The sequence below is a fragment of the Pelobates fuscus genome, chromosome 5 (assembly GCF_036172605.1).
Source record: "Pelobates fuscus isolate aPelFus1 chromosome 5, aPelFus1.pri, whole genome shotgun sequence".
In the NCBI taxonomy this organism is placed as follows: Eukaryota; Metazoa; Chordata; class Amphibia; order Anura; family Pelobatidae; genus Pelobates; species Pelobates fuscus.
The window spans coordinates 1715763-1734875 of NC_086321.1; the positions used below are offsets into that span (position 1 = coordinate 1715763).

Below are 19113 nucleotides of genomic sequence, written 5' to 3' on the forward strand. Positions count from 1 at the left end.
TGACCACATCCCATGATGTAGAGGCGTACCTTCTGGCATTTGAGCGCACTGCTGAGAGAGAGGGATGGCCGGCTGGTGAGTGGGCAAGCATACTGGCACCGTTCCTAAGTGGAGAGCCACAGAAAGCATATTATGACCTAGAACCAGCCGAGGCAAGTAACTACAGCAAATTGAAAGCTGAAATCTTGGCACGACTGGGTGTAACCTCTGCAGTACGTGCCCAAAGGTTCCACTCATGGTCATATTCTTCAGACAAAGCCGCACGCTCCCAAATGTTTGACCTCATACACCTTGCACGAAAGTGGCTACAACCTGAAATCCATTCAGCTAGCCACATTGTGGAAACCCTAGTTATGGACCGTTTTTTGCGTGGTTTACCAGCTGCCCTGCGTCGCTGGGTCAGCCAAAGTGACCCCCATACCGCTGACCAACTGATTGCCTTGGTAGAAAGATATGTGGCTGCAGGAGAACTGCTATCTCCTACTTCAAAGGAAAACCCGCGCAATCCTAAGCCCCATGATTCGGCAAGACCTGGTAAGACTGTTCAAGGTTTAAGGGGAGCTGAAGAGCGGCAGCTCTATACACAAAACACCAGGGGGGCATCCAGGTCTAATACGCCTGGGAGAGGAACTGATTGGTGGACAGATTTCACTGTCAAATGTTTCAGGTGCAAAGAGGCTGGTCATATGGCTAAAGACTGTCCATTGGGGGATGAACCTATGGAATGCAATATGGGCAAAGATGAGGGAGCCCGTTCATGTTTGTTTAACTGTTATGGTACTGTTACCAAAGACTATGATGATAACCCGCATAAATGCTGTGTAACTGTGAACGGAAAAATGTCTAAAGCATTACTTGATTCAGGCAGTATGGTAACGTTGGTAACAGAGTCTATAATACCTTGGGTAAAACCCGATCATGTACAGAAAATAGGCATTATCTGTGTTCATGGTGATAAAAAAGAATACCCCACTGCGGAAGTAAATATTGGAACCTAGTATGGGGATTTAAAGTACCGAGTGGGTGTTGTACCTAGATTAGACCATGAGGTAGTGATCGGTAGAGACTTTCCTCATTTTCTAGAATTATGGGCAGCTGTACAAAAGAGGAAACAAAATTTATCAGAAATTAGTCAATCGGCCGAGGATAATGTGTTCCCTTTTTCCGATATTGACTTGGGTTTTGACCACTGTGACGGAAAAATGAGAAAAAGGAGAAAGTACTGCCCTAAACCAGTATTAATAGGAGATAACCTAGCTCAAACTAGTGAGGAGTCTACCAATACTACAGACAAGGATAAGGACCTAATTGATATTGGAATTAGTCCAGGTAATTTTAAAAGTGCTCAGTGGGAAGATCCCACTTTAGTGACAGCTAGAAATGATATTAAAGTTGTGAACGGGGTTGCTAATCAGCCAGGAGAAGCCCTACCGTTCCCCTATTTTGAAGTACAAAACGACCTAATGTACCGTGTAGAAAAAAGGGATTCAGACGTTATTAAGCAGCTGTTGGTTCCTCAGGCTTACCAAGATATAGTACTAAAGTTGGCTCACAGCCACGTATTAGGGGGACATTTGGGAGTCGAAAAGACTAGAGAGAGAGTCCTTAGAAGGTTTTACTGGCCTGGAGTGTTTACTGCTATTACAAACTATTGCTCTTCATGCCCAGAGTGCCAGTACAGGGCTCCTTTCAAGACTTTTCGTAGTCCACTTGTACCCTTACCCATAATTGATGTGCCTTTTGAAAGGATCGCTATGGACTTAGTGGGGCCACTGGTAAGGTCTGCTAGGGGACACCAATATATATTAGTCGTCTTGGACTATGCAACTCGCTACCCTGAGGCCATTCCCTTGCGTAATACCTCTTCAAAGGTAATAGCTAAGGAACTTATGTTGATGTTCAGTAGGGTGGGTATCCCTAAAGAAATCCTGACAGATCAAGGGACCCCGTTCATGTCCAGAGTCACAAAAGAGTTGTGCAGGCTCTTACAGGTTAAACATCTTAAGACCTCAGTATATCACCCACAGACTGATGGTTTAGTAGAGAGGTTCAACAAAACCCTTAAGAGTATGCTACGCAAGGTAATTGATGCAGATGGAAGGAACTGGGATTTCTTATTGCCATATCTACTGTTTTCCATTAGGGAAGTTCCACAGGCCTCCACGGGCTTCTCTCCTTTTGAATTGTTATATGGAAGACATCCCAGGGGAATATTAGATATTGCTAAGGAGACCTGGGAACAGGAGACTACTCCCCACAGGAGTGTAATTGCAGGATAGAATGGCCACCATCATGCCTATTGTCAGGGAACACATGCTAGAAGCCCAGCAGGCTCAGAAAAGCAGCTATAACCGTAATGCTAGAGTCAGAGTGTTCCAACCTGGAGACAGGGTATTGGTTCTGGTCCCTACTGTGGAGAATAAGTTCCTTGCGACTTGGCATGGACCCTATGAAGTAATAGAAAAAGTGAGTGATGTCAATTATAAAGTCAGACAACCAGGGAGAAGAAAGCCTGAACAGTTGTATCATATAAATCTGTTAAAGCCATGGAAGGACAGGGAGATCCTGATTGCTTTAAAACCTTCAGACCCCCCTATAGCAGAGCCAGAGGTGAACGTATCTGAGACTCTGTCTGTGCATCAAAAGCAAGAGGTCAGAGATTTCATCAGAAGAAATAGGGATGTTTTCTCGGTAGTTCCAGGAAAGACTTAAGTGATCAAACATGATATAATAACCGAACCGGGGAAAAGAGTTAATCTCAAGCCCTATAGAATTCCTGAGGCCCGGAGGGAGGTTATAAACTTAGAAGTTGAGAGCATGTTAAAACTTGGAGTCATTGAAGAATCCCAGAGTAACTGGAGTAGTCCTATTGTATTGGTGCCAAAACCTGATGGCACATGGAGGTTCTGTAATGACTACCGCAAGTTAAATGCCATCTCAAAATTTGATGCCTACCCAATGCCCAGAGTTGATGAGTTAATAGAAAGACTGGGTAAAGCTCGTTATCTAACAACCTTGGACTTAACCAAGGGTTACTGGCAGGTCCCTCTCACCGAAAGAGCCAAAGAAAAGACAGCCGTTTCAACACCCAGTGGCCTATTTCAGTACACTGTATTGCCATTTGGGTTACATGGGGCACCTGCCACATTCCAACGAATGATGGACAGAATTCTTAGACCTCATGTTCGTTATGCTGCAGCATATTTGGACGATGTCGTCATCCACAGTACAGACTGGGAATCCCACCTCCCCAAAGTTCAAGCGGTGCTTGATGCTGTCCGCTCAGCGGGCTTAACTGCCAACCCTTCCAAGTGTACAATTGGTTTAGAGGAAGTAAAGTACTTAGGTTATTCTATTGGGAGGGGTTTGGTTAAACCACAGGAAGCCAAAGTAGAAGCCATACAAAAATGGCCACAGCCCCTTACAAAGAAACAAGTAAAGGCATTTTTGGGTTTAATTGGATATTATAGGCGGTTCATCCCAGATTTTGCTACCATGGCTGCACCTCTGACAGACCTTATTAAAGCCAAATCCCCGGTCATAGTTAAGTGGTGCCCTGAGGCGGAAGGGGCTTTTAAGAGTCGGAAGGAAGCTATCTGTAGCCACCCTGTCTTGGTGACCCCAGATTTTTCCAGGGACTTTATAGTTCAGACAGATGCTTCTGATATTTGCTTGGGGGCTGTTCTTTCACAGGAATACCAGGGTGAAGAACACCCTGTATTTTTTTTGAGCAGGAAATTAAACCCGCACGAGAAGAACTACTCTATTGTTGAGAAAGAGTGTCTTGCTATTAAGTGGGCATTAGACTCTCTAAAATACTACCTGCTGGGCAGAAAGTTCCGCTTGATAATGGACCATGCACCTCTGACATGGATGTATCAGAACAAAGAAAATAACTCCAGAGTAACCAGGTGGTTTTTGAGTTTACAGTCTTTTAATTTCACTGTGGAACACAGGGCTGGTCTGCGACAGGGTAATGCTGATGGGCTGTCGAGGGTACACTCTCTGATTTCCATGGTCGCTCAAACCAATAGGTATGAGCTGGGGGGGAGGATATGTGAGCGTAAAGGTGGCATTGTGGTTGATGGAAGATACATCATGCCTGATTTGCTAAACTGCGACCTGAGAATTTTCAGTTAAATGCCCCAGGGAAGATGTTAGTGTTTGCAATCTACATTGCTGAGGTTCTGCAAAACATGGTATGGATCCCTGGGGCAGAGTATTTGGAGAGTAGGATGGGCCAATGCTCCAACAGCACTAGTTGCTGTGTAACAAACCACAATTTAGATTTGACTTAAGAGGTAACTAATTGACACTCACCTGTAGCTAGTCAATTAGTAGACAGGCCTTTAAATGAAGAGGGCAGCCTGCTGCAGGGGAGGGAGAAAAAGACAGCTAGGAGAGTGAATGACAACTGTGTTCATTGCAAAGACATTTCTTTTGTTTGGAATTGGTAAGTGGGAAAGCCACCCAATTGCAGATAGCAATTTCCTGTCTAGTAAGAGCTCAAGTAAGAGCACGGGATTTTGTTTGTTTTTTTTATTTAAAGCACCTGTTTTCTTATTGAATAAAGAAAAAGGAAAATCGAGCTGACTGTGTCCTGGACTTTATATACCCTAGAAGGTGGTGGTTACTGCAATATCTGTGACAGCCCTACCTGTAAAAGAGGTGGTTTGTTACACCACTTATTATAGTGCTAACTCACTTATTACCACTTATTATAATGCTCACTCACGTATTACCACTTATTATAGTGATTACTCACTTATTATAGTGATTACTCACGTATTACCACTTATTATAGTGATTACTCACGTATTACCACTTATTATAATGCTTACTCACGTATTACCACTTATTATAGTGCTTACTCACGTATTACCACTTATTATAGTGCTTACTCACGCATTAACACTTATTATGGTGCTTACTCATGTATTACCACTTATTATAATGCTTACTCAGGTATTACCACTTATTATAGTGCTTACTCACGTATTACCACTTATTATAGTGCTTACTCACGTATTACCACTTATTATAGTGCTTACTCACGTATTACCACTTATTATAGTGCTTACTCACGTATTACCACTTATTATAGTGCTTACTCACGTATTACCACTTATTATAGTGCTTACTCACGTATTACCACTTATTATAGTGCTTACTCACGTATTACCACTTATTATAGTGCTTACTCACGTATTACCACTTATTATGGTGCTTACTCATGTATTACCACTTATTATAATGCTTACTCACGTATTACCACTTATTATAATGCTTACGCACGTATTACCATTTATTATAAAGCTAACTTACGTATTACCACTTATTATAGTGCTTACTCACGTATTACCACTTATTATAATGCTAACTCACGTATTACCACTTATTATAATGCTAACTCACGTATTACCACTTATTATAATGCTAACTCACTTATTCCCACTTATTATAGTGCTTGCTTACGTATTACCACTTATTATAGTGCTTACTCACGTATTACCACTTATTATAGTGCTTACTCACGTATTACCACTTATTATAGTGCTTACTCACGTATTACCACTTATTATAATGCTTACTCACTTATTACCACTTATTATAATGCTTACTCACTTATCACCACTTATTATAATGCTTACTCACATATTACCACTTATTATAGTGATTACTCACGTATTACCACTTATTATAATGCTAACTCACGTATTACCACTTATTATAATGCTTACTCACGTATTACCACTTATTATAGTGATTACTCACGTATTACCACTTATTATAGTGCTTACTCACGTATTACCATTTATTATAGTGCTTACTCACGTATTACCACTTATTATAGTGATTACTCACGTATTACCACTTATTATAGTGATTACTCACGTATTACCACTTATTATAGTGATTACTCACGTATTACCACTTATTATAGTGATTACTCACGTATTACCACTTATTATAGTGATTACTCACGTATTACCACTTATTATAGTGATTACTCACGTATTACCATTTATTATAGTGCTTACTCACGTATTACCATTTATTATAGTGCTTACTCACGTATTACCATTTATTATAGTGCTTACTCACGTATTACCATTTATTATAGTGCTTACTCACGTATTACCATTTATTATAGTGCTTACTCACGTATTACCACTTATTTTAATTCTTACTCACGTATTACCACTTATCTCTCTCTCTCACTTTTTACCTTGTTATATTACGCTTCTCTCTCTCATTACCCTCTTATTATCCAGCCTTTTCACTTATTACCCCCTTATTATTTTCTCCCTCTTTTCCCCTATCTCCACCCATTCCTCCTGTGCTGTGTATACCACTCTTCCCCTCTCTCCCCCTATTACTTTCAAATCTCTCCCCCTTTCCCTCTCTCTCCCCCATTCCACCCTCTGTCCCCCTATTTTCTTCCCGGTCTCCCCATTTCCCTCTTTTCCCGTTTCCTCTCTCCCCTCCCATTTCTTCCATCTTTCTATCCCTATTCCCCCTTCTCTCCCATGTTTCCCTCCCTCCCCCTGTTTGTTCCATCTCTCTCCACCTATTCCCCCTCTCTATCCCCTTCTCCACCTATTCTCCCTCTCTATTCCCCTTCTCCACCTATTCTCCCTCTTTATTCCCCTTCTCCACCTATTCCCCCTCTTTATCCCCCTTCTCCACCTATTCCCCCTTCTCCACCTATTCCCCCTCTCTATCCTCCTTCTCCACCTATTCTCCCTTTCTATCCCCCTTCTCCACCTATTCTCCTCTCTTTAACCCCCTTTACCCATCTCTCCCGCTGTCCCCCCTTTCCCCATCTCTATCCCTCTGTTTACCTCCTCTCTACCTATTCTCCTCTCTCTAGCCCATTTTCCCCTTCTCCCATGCATCCCTATCTCTCTTTCCCCCGTTTCTTCCATCTCTCTCCCCCTTTTCTCCCTCTCTAACCCCGTTTCCCCCTCTCCGCCTATTCTCTCTCTCCCCCATTTCCCCCTCTGTGCTGTCTCCCCCCCTTCCCCTATTTCCCTCCTCTCCACCTATTCTCCCCTCCCCCCTGTTCCCCCGTTCTCCCTCCTCTGTGCTGTCTCCACCCTGTGAAGAATCACCCTTTATTCATTCGACTATTTCCCTCCCTGCTACTGTATTCGTTGGATTTATTACTTTTATTACTAGTTCATTCGTTACTTTCTATTCGTCAAAAGCCCTTGTTCGGTAAAATAGCTATTTCACCGAATGAGGACCACCCTGGGTAGCAATTAGAACTTAGAATCTTGTGAAACCGCAAGTTAATTGAGTGCTCCTGGGTGGCCGCCATTACAGGACCCGAACACGTGGCAAGAACAATGAATGGCGGCCATGTTAAACTCCCAAACGGCCGGTCAGCGGGACTTAGGCGTCGAGCGCCTGGAACTATTTCCGGCATGGCCCTCCGGCATGACCTGGTCCCCCATGAAAGTCCCGTCTGACTTATTTCCACGAACGGCGTTCGGGAAATTCAAAGTACCGAATGAGGGGAGCACTTTCCACAAACTCTCTGCATTCTAAACCTGGTAGTTTTCGTGTAAATTGACACGAACGGAGACCGGCTCTTAGCCCCAATTTCATGGAACTCTAAATCGGATACCAACACGCGGTGAAATTTAAGTATGTTGCTCCCCAGACCATCAGCTACCCAGGGATGCAAAACGGAGAAAGACTCTTATAAAGAACGGACATGCCGCCTACAACTCTCAGCCTCCAACTGGATTCACAGCTGCCAGGCTACGACTACAGATGACATATTGCAGCTAATACTCCTGGAGCAGTTCTATGACCACATCCAGGCAGAGGTGAAATACTGGGTAAAGGACCGCAGACCCCTCTCCCTATCCGAGGCAGCCAAGCTGGCGGACGAGTATGCGGATACTCGGAAGACTCCACCGGTTACTCCAAAAGCCCAACCATCTCGTCCTACAGTACCCATCACACCACCAGCACCCAGGTACCAACCTCCTAGTCGACCCCTTAGCTCAACCCCGCTATCCCCGTCCCACTAGCAACGAGCCCCGCTGCTTCCGTTGTAACCAGCTGGGGCATCTCCGCAATAACTGTCCCCTAGAACCTCCCAGGTCCAACTGGACCCGACCAGGGTTCCCTCAACCCCGGGCTGCAGTCCATTGTGTAGACTACCAGGTGCCCTCTGCTTGGGATGCCAAGGAGCTGAGTCGGGCACCCTATATGAAGCCCTTATAGTCCAATCCATCATCGATGACAACAGGAAACATCATTGTCAGCTGGTGATGGTTAATGGGAAGACCGCCAGGGGACTTCGAGACAGTGGCGCTACCATAACTCTGGTGCAACGGCACCTTATTGATAATGCGGAAAGACCGGGGAAGTCTATTGCTGTGCGAGTGGCAGGGGGGTGTACCGGATTCCCACCGCCCAGGTACATCTGGGCTGGGGTGCCGGAGCGGGCAACGTGCAGGTTGGAGTAATGAAAGAGTTGCCCACCGAGGTAGTTCTGGGAAATGATATTGGCTGTTAAGACACTCACCGCTTAAATAGATGAAACCTCCGTTTAGCCGATAATCCCCTTTTATAGAAATGCAAGCTCTGCACGGCCGACCGCCAAACTCCCGAACCGAGTGTGAGGGAATGCGGTAACTTACGAACATAAAATCAGCCGAACTCCTTTCACGGCTAAAACAGACTAAATAAGTCCTTCCAAGTAGCAATCCCCCCAAACACGAGACCAAGCTCCGTCTTGAGGGTAAAACATGATTCTGTTTAATGGGGGCTACCTGCCCGGTATTTATGCAGGTCTCCCACTTGGTGGACACTCCCCTAGGGGACCAGATGGAAGACTGTAACACATATTGGACAGTAGCCAATCGCAGTGGCCCAGGTTAAGCACTCCCCTTTACATGCATAAATCCCTCCTCTCTATCCTGGAGATAATTGGGAAGAAACCTAATTATCTCCAGGGATAGAGGCAAATTGCCATTTTAAATGCAACTAAAAAAACACATAAAAATACATAAGTCTACAAATACCGAATACATGTGCTTCGTGTAACGTATCCCCAGATAGCCTGTATCTGAGTGCATATTTCTACCGAATAGCGCTCAGATCCAATGCGCACAGTTCAATCGCCATGGAGTCAAAGTCTTTCACATGTCTTTCGGTATAGGATCTGGGTTAAGTCCATGCGTACGTTCCAAACTCCCAAACGGACCGGTGTTCGTATGCTTTGACAAAAACGAAGCTTCAGCGGTGTTTGGCAGATAAAGTGTCCGTTTATAGTTCCATAGAATCCTCGCCGAACACCGCTGGTCTTTCGTGGTCGGCATACGAACGACGACCACCCTGAATACGGTTAGAATGGAGAGGTGTCTGCGGTTAGCCACAATGTTCTAATTGGGGCCAAGAGGTTAACCAGCAGCACACTTCTCTCCTGGGTGGCTGTCCGTTCGGTAGTTTCAATCGGTATTTCCTGAAACAAACGAACAGGGGCATACGGACAGGCAAATAAACGAAAAAGGGGCAAACAGACGAACCAGTAATCTGTCTATACAGATAGATCTGTCACATTGGCCCTTTGACTTCAGCTTTTGCGGCCGCTACTCCAAACGAAGTACAAGCGGTGACCACCCGATCCCAGAATCGTGCTGCCGAGAGCCACCCACCACCAACTGAGACCCAGGTAAGTCAACTGCCCCTGCCCCTGACCGCAGAACCCCTTCCCTGGGATAACCCAGAAGAGTTTAGGAAAGAAGTAGAGGGGGACCCCACTCTCAGTCAGTACAGGGAAAGGGCTAAAGGAGGGCTTGTGGGGTTAGAGAAGGAGCAGCTAATATGGGAGAAGGGCCGCTTACACCAACTTAGAGAGACCCGAGTTAATGCCCCCGGGTCCCGTCAAAAATGCCAGCTGGTTATACCGAGGAAATACCGGCGGGAGTTATTACAAGTTGGGCATGATGTCCCGTTAGCTGGACACCTAGGGATACGTAGGAGGTTACATCGGATGACCTAGAACTTCTTCTGGCCTGGGGTATCCGACGATGTCCGAGCGTATTGCAAGACGTGTGAAATATGCCAGAGGGTGGGTAAAAGGGGAGACCACCCGAAAGCTAAATTAGTTCCCCTTCCTATAATAGAGGAACCCTTTACGAGGGTCGCAGTAGACATTGTAGGACCCCTGGCTAAGCCAAGCCGCTCCGGTAAGCGATACATCCTTACTGTAGTGGACTACGCCACCCGCTATCCGGAGGCGGTAGCCCTATCTAATATCCAGGCCGAGACGGTGGCGGATGCTCTGGTCAAGATATTCTCTCGAGTGGGATTTACCAAAGAGATTCTATCAGACCAGGGCACCCAGTTCACTGCCGAGGTAACCCAGCAGCTATGGAAGGTCTGCGGGATTAAACCCCTGACCAGCTCCAGACTAATGGGCTCCGTGAGCGCTTCAACGGAACTCTGAAGCAAATGCAGAAGATGTTCATGGGCGCCTACAGAGACTGGGAGCGGTTCCTGCCGCATCTCCTCTTCGCATAGCGGGAGGTGCCCCAGGAATCCACCGGATTTTCACCCTTTGAACTCCTATACGGGAGGCGGTGAGAGGGCCACTAGACCTCATTAAAGATCACTGGGAGGGCCGCACAGAGATAGAGGGGACCCCGATTGTACCCTACATGCTAGAGCTACGGGACCGCATGGAGGAACTGGCTCAGGCAGTGCAGGAAAACCTCCAGGTGGCCCAACAGCGTCAAAAGGTATGGTATGACCGGAGGGCCAGGTACTGAAGCATTCAAGTCGGACAGAAGGTCATGGTGCTGAGGCCCGTTCACACTGACAAGCTTCAGGCTGCCTGGCAGGGACCCTATAAGGTTATAGGGCAGGTGTGTGATACCACCTACACGATAGCTAGCTGCGAGGATGAGGATGTGAAACGGATGTTTCACATCAACATGCTCAAAGCATACAACGAGAGGGCAGAGGAGGTAACTGCTATATGTGCTCCCGCCGGCGAGGACACAGAAGCTTTGCAATTACCGGATCTGTTAGGGGGTAAGCGGGAGACAAGGACCATAGAATTGGTCCAGTTAAGGGAACAGCTAGCACCCCACGAGAGGGCTCAGGCTATCTGCTTACTGGAGACCAAACACGCCACGTTCTCCCAGGAACCCGGGTAGACCCAGCTGGTTGTCCACAAAGTGGAAACCCCAGGGCAGGCGCCCCTAAGGCAACCACCCTACCGCATTCCCGAAGCTGTTAGAGATGGGATGCGGAAAGAAATAGAGGAAATGCTCCGGCTGGGGGTAATAGAGCATTCCGAAAGTCCTTGGGCTTCACCTGTGGTTCTAGTACTGAAGCGGGATGGTACAACCCGCTTCTGTGTAGACTACAGGCGGATCAATGACAAATCAGTCACATATACCTATCCAATGCCCCGGATGGACGAACTGCTTGACCGCATCTTCAAGGGGAGGTATCTGACCACGATAGACCTATGTAAGGGATACTGGCAGATCCCACTCGCGGAGGATGTAGTCCCCAAATCAGCGTTCATCACCCCGTTCGGCCTCTACCAATTCCGAGTTATGCCGTTCGGGATGAAGAACGCTCCGGCCACCTTCCAACAGATGGTGGACCGCCTACTAGAGGGTCTCCAGGACTATGCATGTGCCTACCTGGACGATATCACCATTTACAGCGTTACCTGGGAGGCACATCTGGAGCACGTAGGGTCAGTGTTAGATAGGATTAGGGGGCCGGTCTAACCTTGAAGCCGGACAAGTGTCACTTGGGTATGGCGGAGGTACAATATTTGGGCCACAGGGTCGGATGTGGTAAGCAACGGCCAGAGCCCGCTAAGATCGAGGCCGTTGCCAATTGGCCCACTCCCCGTACCAAGACACAAGTCATGGCTTTCCTGGGGACAGCCGGCTATTACAGACGCTTTGTGCCAGAATATAGCGCCCTAGCCAAACCCCTGACTGACTTAACCAAAAAGAAATTACCCGACAAGTCCTGTGGTCCCCGGAGTGTGAGGTGGCTTTCCAAGCGTTGAAAAAAGCTCTGATTAATGCTCCTGTGTTGGCTGCCCCAGATCCTAGCAAAAGATTTATTGTCCACACAGACGCCTCAATGTTTGGACTGGGGGCAGTATTAAGTCAGATCGGAGAGGATGGAGGAGAGCACCCGGTAGCATACCTGAGTCGGAAGCTGCTGCCAAGGGAGGTCAGTTATGCAGCTATTGAAAAAGAGTGCTTGGCATTGGACTGGGTGCTCAGAAAACTCACTCCCTATCTCTATGGCCGGGCCTTCACTCTCATTACTGACCACAATCCCTTGGTCTGGCTCAACCGGGTCTCAGGGGATAATGCCCGTTTACTGCACTGGAGTTTGGCTCTTCAGCCATACGATTTCACTATCCACTACCGCCCAGGCAAGCAAAACGGGAATGCGGACGGGCTGTCACGTCAAACTGACTTACTATCAGAATAAACATTGGACTTCCCGTCAGCCCCTACTGGACCAGGAAAGGTCCAACCGTGTCTGCCGGAGCAGGGAGTAAAAGGGGGGCCATTGTGAAGAATCACCCTCTATTCATTCGACTATTTCCCTCCCTGCTGCTGTATTCATTGGACTTATTATTGTATTACTAGTTCATTCGTTACTTTCTATTCGTCAAAAGCCCTTGTTCGGTAAAATAGCTATTTTACCGTATGAGGACCACCCTGGGTAGCGATTAGAACTTAGAATCTTGTGAAACCGCAAGTGCTCCTGGGTGGCCGCCATTACGGGACCCGAACACGTGGCGAGAACAATGAATGGCGGCCATCTTAAACTCCCGAACGGCCGGTCAGCGGGACTTAGGCGTCGAGCGCCTGGAACTATTTTCGGCATGGCCCTCCGGCATGACCTGGTCCCCCATGAAAGTCCCGTCTGACTTATTTTCATGAACTTGACACGAACGGCGTTCAGGAAATTCAAAGTACCGAATGAGGGGAGCACTTTCCACGAACTCTCTGCATTCTAACCCTGGTAGTTTTCGTGTAAATTGACACGAATGGAGACCGTCTCTCCCAATTTCATGGAACTCTAAATCGGATACCAACACGCGGTGAGCCGGTCAAACTTCCACACGACGCGACACAAAAACTACCAAACGGATTTTCGTGAAATTTAAGTATGTTGCTCCCCAGACCATCAGCTAACCAGGGATGTAATTTATATTTATATGTGATATGGAAAGTATTGTTTTAAAAAATTGTAAAACTGTAACATTTCTGGCCAGTAGATAATTGAGTTTAGCATGCTGCTCAAACCCAATGATCTAGCCTGGCCCAGAGGAGGAGTTTTTGTATTGTATAAATTGTGTGCTCTGTGTGCCAGTAAAACAGTCTTGTTCCAGCATTAAGCTTTGGCTCATGTGTGGATTATTTGGCGATACCAGCGATATTTGTTCCTGTGGATTATTGGAGTTATTCTGCTATTGGGAAAAGGAATACTAGACGGTGATACTAATTACTACCGTCACACACCCGTTCTCTCTCTCTCTCTCTCCCCCTGTCCCCCAATTCTCCCTCCTCTGTGCTCTCTCCACCCATTCTCCCCCTTCCCCTATTTCACCCCTTTCTCTCCCCCCTCTCCCCTCTGTGCTGTCTCCACACGTTCTCCCTCTTCCCCAATTTCCCCCCTCTCTCCCCGTTCTCCCCCTCTGTGCTATTTCCCCCTTCTCTCCCCCTCTGTGCTGTCTCCACACATTCTCGCTCTTCCCCAATTTCCCCCCTCTCTCCCCGTTCTCCCCCTCTGTGCTATTTCCCCCTTCTCTCCCCCTCTGTGCTGTCTCCACACGTTCTCCCTCTTCCCCTATTTCCTCCCTTTCTCTCCCCCTCTGTGCTATTTCCCCCCTCACTTCCCCTGTTCCCACCCCTCCCTCCTCTGTGCTGTCTCCACCCGTTCTCCCCCTTCCCCTATTTCCCCCTCACTCCCCCTGTCCCCACCCCTCCCTCCTCTGTGCTGTCTCCACCCGTTCTCCCCCTTCCCCTATTTCCCCCTCTCCCTCTCTGTGCTGTCTCCACCCGTTCTCCCTCTTCCCCTATTTCCCCCCTTTCTCTCCCTCCTCTGTGCTGTCTCCACCCGTTCTCCCCCGTCCCCACCCCTCCCTCCTCTGTGCTGTCTCCACCCATTCTCCCCCTTCCCACTTCTCCCCCCTCACTCCCCCTGTTCCCCATCTACCTCCTCTGTGCGGTCTCCACCCGTTCTCCCCCTTCACCTATTTCCCCTCTCTCCCCTTCTGTGCTATTTCCCCCCTCACTCCCCCTGTTCCTTCCCTCCTTCCTCTGTGCTGTCTCCATCCGTTCTCCCTCTTCCCCTATTTCCCCCCTTTCTCCCTCCTCTGTGCTATTCCCCCTCTCCCCCCTTCCCCTATTTCCCTCCTCTCCACCTATTCTCCTCTCTCCCCTGCCCCCCCTTCTCCCCCTCTGTGCTATTTCACCCTCTCTCCCCCTGCCCCCGTTCTCCCCCTGCCCCCCCGTTCTCCCCCTCTGTGCTATTCCCCCTCTCTCCCCCTGCCCCCGTTCTCTCCCTCTGTGCTATTTCCCCCTCTCTCCCCCTCTGTGCTATTTCCCCCTCTCTCCCCCTGCCCCCCCGTTCTCCCCCTCTGTGCTATTCCCCCCCTCTCTCCCCCTGCCCCCCCGTTCTCCCCCTCTGTGCTATTTCCCCCCTCTCTCCCCCTGCCCCCTGGTTTCCCCCTCTGTGCTATTTTCCCCCTCTCTCCCCCTGCCCCCCGTTCTCCCCCTCTGTGCTATTCCCCCTCTTTCCCCCTGCCCCCCCGTTCTCCCCCTCTGTGCTATTTCCCGACTCTCTCCCCCTGCCCCCCCGTTCTCCCCTCTGTGCTATTCCACCCTCTCTCCCACTGCCCCCCCATTCTCCCCTTCTGTGCTATTCCCCCTCTCTCCCCCTGCCCCCTCCCGTTCTCCCCCTCTGTGCTATCCCCCCTCTCTCCCCCTGCCCCTCGTTCTCCCCTCTCTGTGCTATTTGCCCCCCTCTCCCCCTTTCTCCCCTCTGTGCTATTCCTCCTCTCTCCCCCTGCCCCCCGTTCTCCCCCTCTGTGCTATTCCCCCCTCTCTCCCCCTGCCCCCCGTTCTCCCTTTTTGAGCTATTTCCCCCTCTCTCCCCCTCTGTGCTATTCCCCCCTCTCTCCCCCTGCCCCCCCGTTCTCCCCTTCTGTGCTATTCCCCTATCACCCCCGTTCTCCCCCTCTGTGCTATTCCCCCTCTCTCCCCCTGCCCCACCCCGTTCTCCCCCTCTGTGCTAGTCCCTCCACTCTCCCCCTGCCCCCCCGTTCTCCCCTTCTGTGCTATTCCCCCTCTCTCCCCCCCATTCTCTCCCTCTGTGCTATCCCCCCTCTCTCCCCCTGCCCCCCCCTCTGTGCTATTTCCCCCTCTGTGCTATTTCCCCCTCTGTGCTATTTCCCCCTCTGTGCTATTTCCCCCTCTGTGCTATTCCCCCCCCTCTCTCCCCCTGCCCCCCGTTCTCCCCCTCTGTGCTATTCCTCTCTCTCTCCCCCTGCCCCCCGTTCTCCCCCTCTGTGCTATTCCCCCCTCTGTGCTATTTCCCCCTCTCTCCCCCTGCCCCCCCGTTCTCCCCCTCTGTGCTATTCCCCCCTCTCTCCCCCTGCCCCACCCCGTTCTCCCCCTCTGTGCTATTCCCTCCTCTCTCCCCCTGCCCCCCCGTTCTCCCCCTCTGTGCTATTCCCCCCTCTCTCCCCCTGCCCCCCCGTTCTCCCCCTCTGTGCTATTCCCCCCTCTCTCCCCCTGCCCCCCCGTTCTCCCCCTCTGTGCTATTCCCCCCTCTCTCCCCCTGCCCCACCCCGTTCTCCCCCTCTGTGCTATTCCCCCCTCTCTCCCCCTGCCCCACCCCGTTCTCCCCCTCTGTGCTACCCCCCTCTGCCCCCCCCGTTCTCCCCCTCTGTGCTATCCCCCCTCTCTCCCCCTGCCCCCCGTCCCCCCCTCTGTGCTGCCCCCCCGTTCTCCCCCTCTGTGCTATCCCCCCCTCTCTCCCCCTGCCCCCCGTTCTCCCCCTCTGTGCTCTCTCCCCCTGCCCCCCTCTCCCCCTCTGTGCTATCCCCCCCTCTCTCCCCCTGCCCCCCCGTTCTCCCCCTCTGTGCTATCCCCCCTCTCTCCCCCTGCCCCCCTTCTCCCCCTCTGTGCTATCCCCCCTCTCTCCCCCTGCCCCCCGTTCTCCCCCTCTGTGCTATCCCCCCTCTCTCCCCCTCTGTGCTATCCCCCCTCTCTCCCCCTGCCCCCCCGTTCTCCCCCTCTGTGCTATCCCCCCTCTCTCCCCCTGCCCCCCTCTCCCCCTCTGTGCTATCCCCCCTGCCCCCCGTTCTCCCCCTCTGTGCTATCCCCCCCTCTCTCCCCCTGCCCCCCCGTTCTCACCCTCTGTGCTATCCCCCCTCTCTCCCCCTGCCCCCCTCTCCCCCTCTGTGCTATCCCCCCTCTCTCCCCCTGCCCCCCCGTTCTCCCCCTCTGTGCTATCCCCCCTCTCTCCCCCTGCCCCCCTCTCCCCCTCTGTGCTATCCCCCCTCTCTCCCCCTGCCCCCCGTTCTCCCCCTCTGTGCTATCCCCCCCTCTCTCCCCCTGCCCCCCCGTTCTCCCCCTCTGTGCTATCCCCCCTCTCTCCCCCTGCCCCCCCGTTCTCCCCCTCTGTGCTATCCCCCCCTCTCTCCCCCTGCCCCCCGTTCTCCCCCTCTGTGCTCTCTCCCCCTGCCCCCCTCTCCCCCTCTGTGCTATCCCCCCCTCTCTCCCCCTGCCCCCCCGTTCTCCCCCTCTGTGCTATCCCCCCTCTCTCCCCCTGCCCCCCTTCTCCCCCTCTGTGCTATCCCCCCTCTCTCCCCCTGCCCCCCGTTCTCCCCCTCTGTGCTATCCCCCCTCTCTCCCCCTCTGTGCTATCCCCCCTCTCTCCCCCTGCCCCCCCGTTCTCCCCCTCTGTGCTATCCCCCCTCTCTCCCCCTGCCCCCCTCTCCCCCTCTGTGCTATCCCCCCTCTCTCCCCCTGCCCCCCGTTCTCCCCCTCTGTGCTATCCCCCCCTCTCTCCCCCTGCCCCCCCGTTCTCACCCTCTGTGCTATCCCCCCTCTCTCCCCCTGCCCCCCCGTTCTCCCCCTCTGTGCTATCCCCCCTCTCTCCCCCTGCCCCCCTCTCCCCCTCTGTGCTATCCCCCCTCTCTCCCCCTGCCCCCCCGTTCTCCCCCTCTGTGCTATCCCCCCTCTCTCCCCCTGCCCCCCCGTTCTCCCCCTCTGTGCGGTCTCTCCCCTAGAAGGAGATATTCGGGGCTGGGCGGGGTCGCTGTCCCGGGATATAAAGCTCGGATTTCAGGGAGTTTCTCCTCCAGCTGCCAGTTCCCAACTCACCGACCGCCGAGCTCCAACCTACCGCCGCCCGGACACCTACCGCCGCCATGGACGCCATCAAGAAGAAGATGCAGATGCTGAAACTGGACAAGGAGAATGCGATCGACAGAGCCGAACAGGCGGAGGGGGACAAGAAACAGGCGGAGGATCGCTGCAAGCAGGTAAGTGTCCCCCCAAACTTCGTACTACAGCCCCCACAAACATCTTGCTAGACCCCTCCAAACTTCCTGCTACAGCCTCCCCCCCCAAACCTCTTATTACAGCCCCCCAAACTTCCTGCTACAGCCCCCCCAAACCTCTTATTACAGCCTCCCCCCCAAACCTCTTATTACAGCCCCCAAACTTCTTACTACAGCCCCCACAAACTTCCTCCTACAGCCCCCCAAAATTCCTCCTACCACCCCTCTAATCTTAAAACTACAGCCCCCTCAAACTTCGCACTAAAGCCCCCTCAAACTTCGCACTGCAGCCCCTCAAACTTTCCTTGGGCCCACTATAGCACTATAGCCCCCTCTCGAGACCCCTCTATCTACAACGACAACCATGAACCTGGTGTCATCAGACCATCACCCCTAGACAGAAACCTGGAAAAGAGCTGTACCCCAAAGCATCTAAAGAGTGCTTTAACAACAAGGGCTGCAGCCAAAGTAGAGCAGGGGGCTCTGTGCCCTCACACATGGAGGACAGTTAAATGAAAATAAATTCCTTGTCTGCACACAAACTGTCAATGTCCAACCTTTCAATCCCCCATGGTATCTCTCCAAAGAATCCAGCATAATGGAAATCTCTCCATCCATGCCATGAGGCACCAACTTCTTCTGTAAAACCGGACTCCCCCAACCACCTTTATGTCCTAATGCAATGGACTCTTCTGAACTTTGCTCAGGACAGAAGTCACCAACAGTTTTTGCCATCATCTCCAACTTCAAAACCATAAGGACCTTCATCTGGGTGTTGGGAACTGCACTGAGAACTCGCTCAAAAACCCGCACCCTCTTCCACTCCAGAACAATGAAAAAATGTATGTGTGTTTAATATATTTAGGATTTTTCATGGGCTGTGCTTAGTGAGAGCTGACATATCCTTTAACTAATTGTTGGCATTTTTACTGCAATGTGTTTTTAAAGGTCAGCTCAGTTTAAGATTCACCCCGCTCATTTAATCTGGAACCCTGTTTATTCATGTAGCTAAGCCCCACTCACAAAGCAGAGTTAGGGGACAGGATAATGTATAGTCAAAATCTAGGTGTACTGTCTATCTTTCTTGTAGGGGTACTGTCTATCTTTCTTGTAGGGGTACTGTCTATCTGTGTTATAGGGGTACTGTTTATCTCTCTTAGAGGGGTACTGTTTATCTCTCTTAGAGGGGTACTGTTTATCTCTCTTAGAGGGGTACTGTCTATCTAGCTTAGAGGGGTACTGTCTATCTGTCTTATAGGGGTACTTTTTTATCTAGCTTATAGGAGTACTGTCTATCGGTCCGCCCCCTCTCCGGGAACCTAACGCGGGGAAGGGCTTTGACACTTTGTCTCCAAAAGCCCGCCACCTAAACGTCATCCCATGAGCCTCTGTACCTGGGAGACCAAGCGTGGAAAAAAAGTCTGTCCCTTTGTCTCCCAGGCACCGAGAGCCCTTCTGTGGGAAAATAGCTAGGATTAGTCTTAGTGTGAAACTGGGCCAACTGGCTACTGCCTCAACTTTGG

General features: G+C 50.6%; 1 protein-coding gene across 4 annotated transcripts in view; it reads left to right on the forward strand.

The window, feature by feature from the left end:
• Positions 1-17375: 17375 nt before the first annotated feature.
• The window catches only part of TPM2 (tropomyosin 2), an 80607-nt gene continuing 78869 nt past the window's right edge, over positions 17376-19113 (forward strand). For all 4 annotated transcript variants that reach the window (XM_063453524.1, XM_063453522.1, XM_063453523.1 and 1 more), the window contains exon 1: positions 17376-17572. In XM_063453524.1, coding sequence (XP_063309594.1) covers positions 17459-17572 — 114 coding nt within the window. In that variant the 5' untranslated portion in view covers positions 17376-17458. The remainder of the gene's footprint in view (positions 17573-19113) is intronic.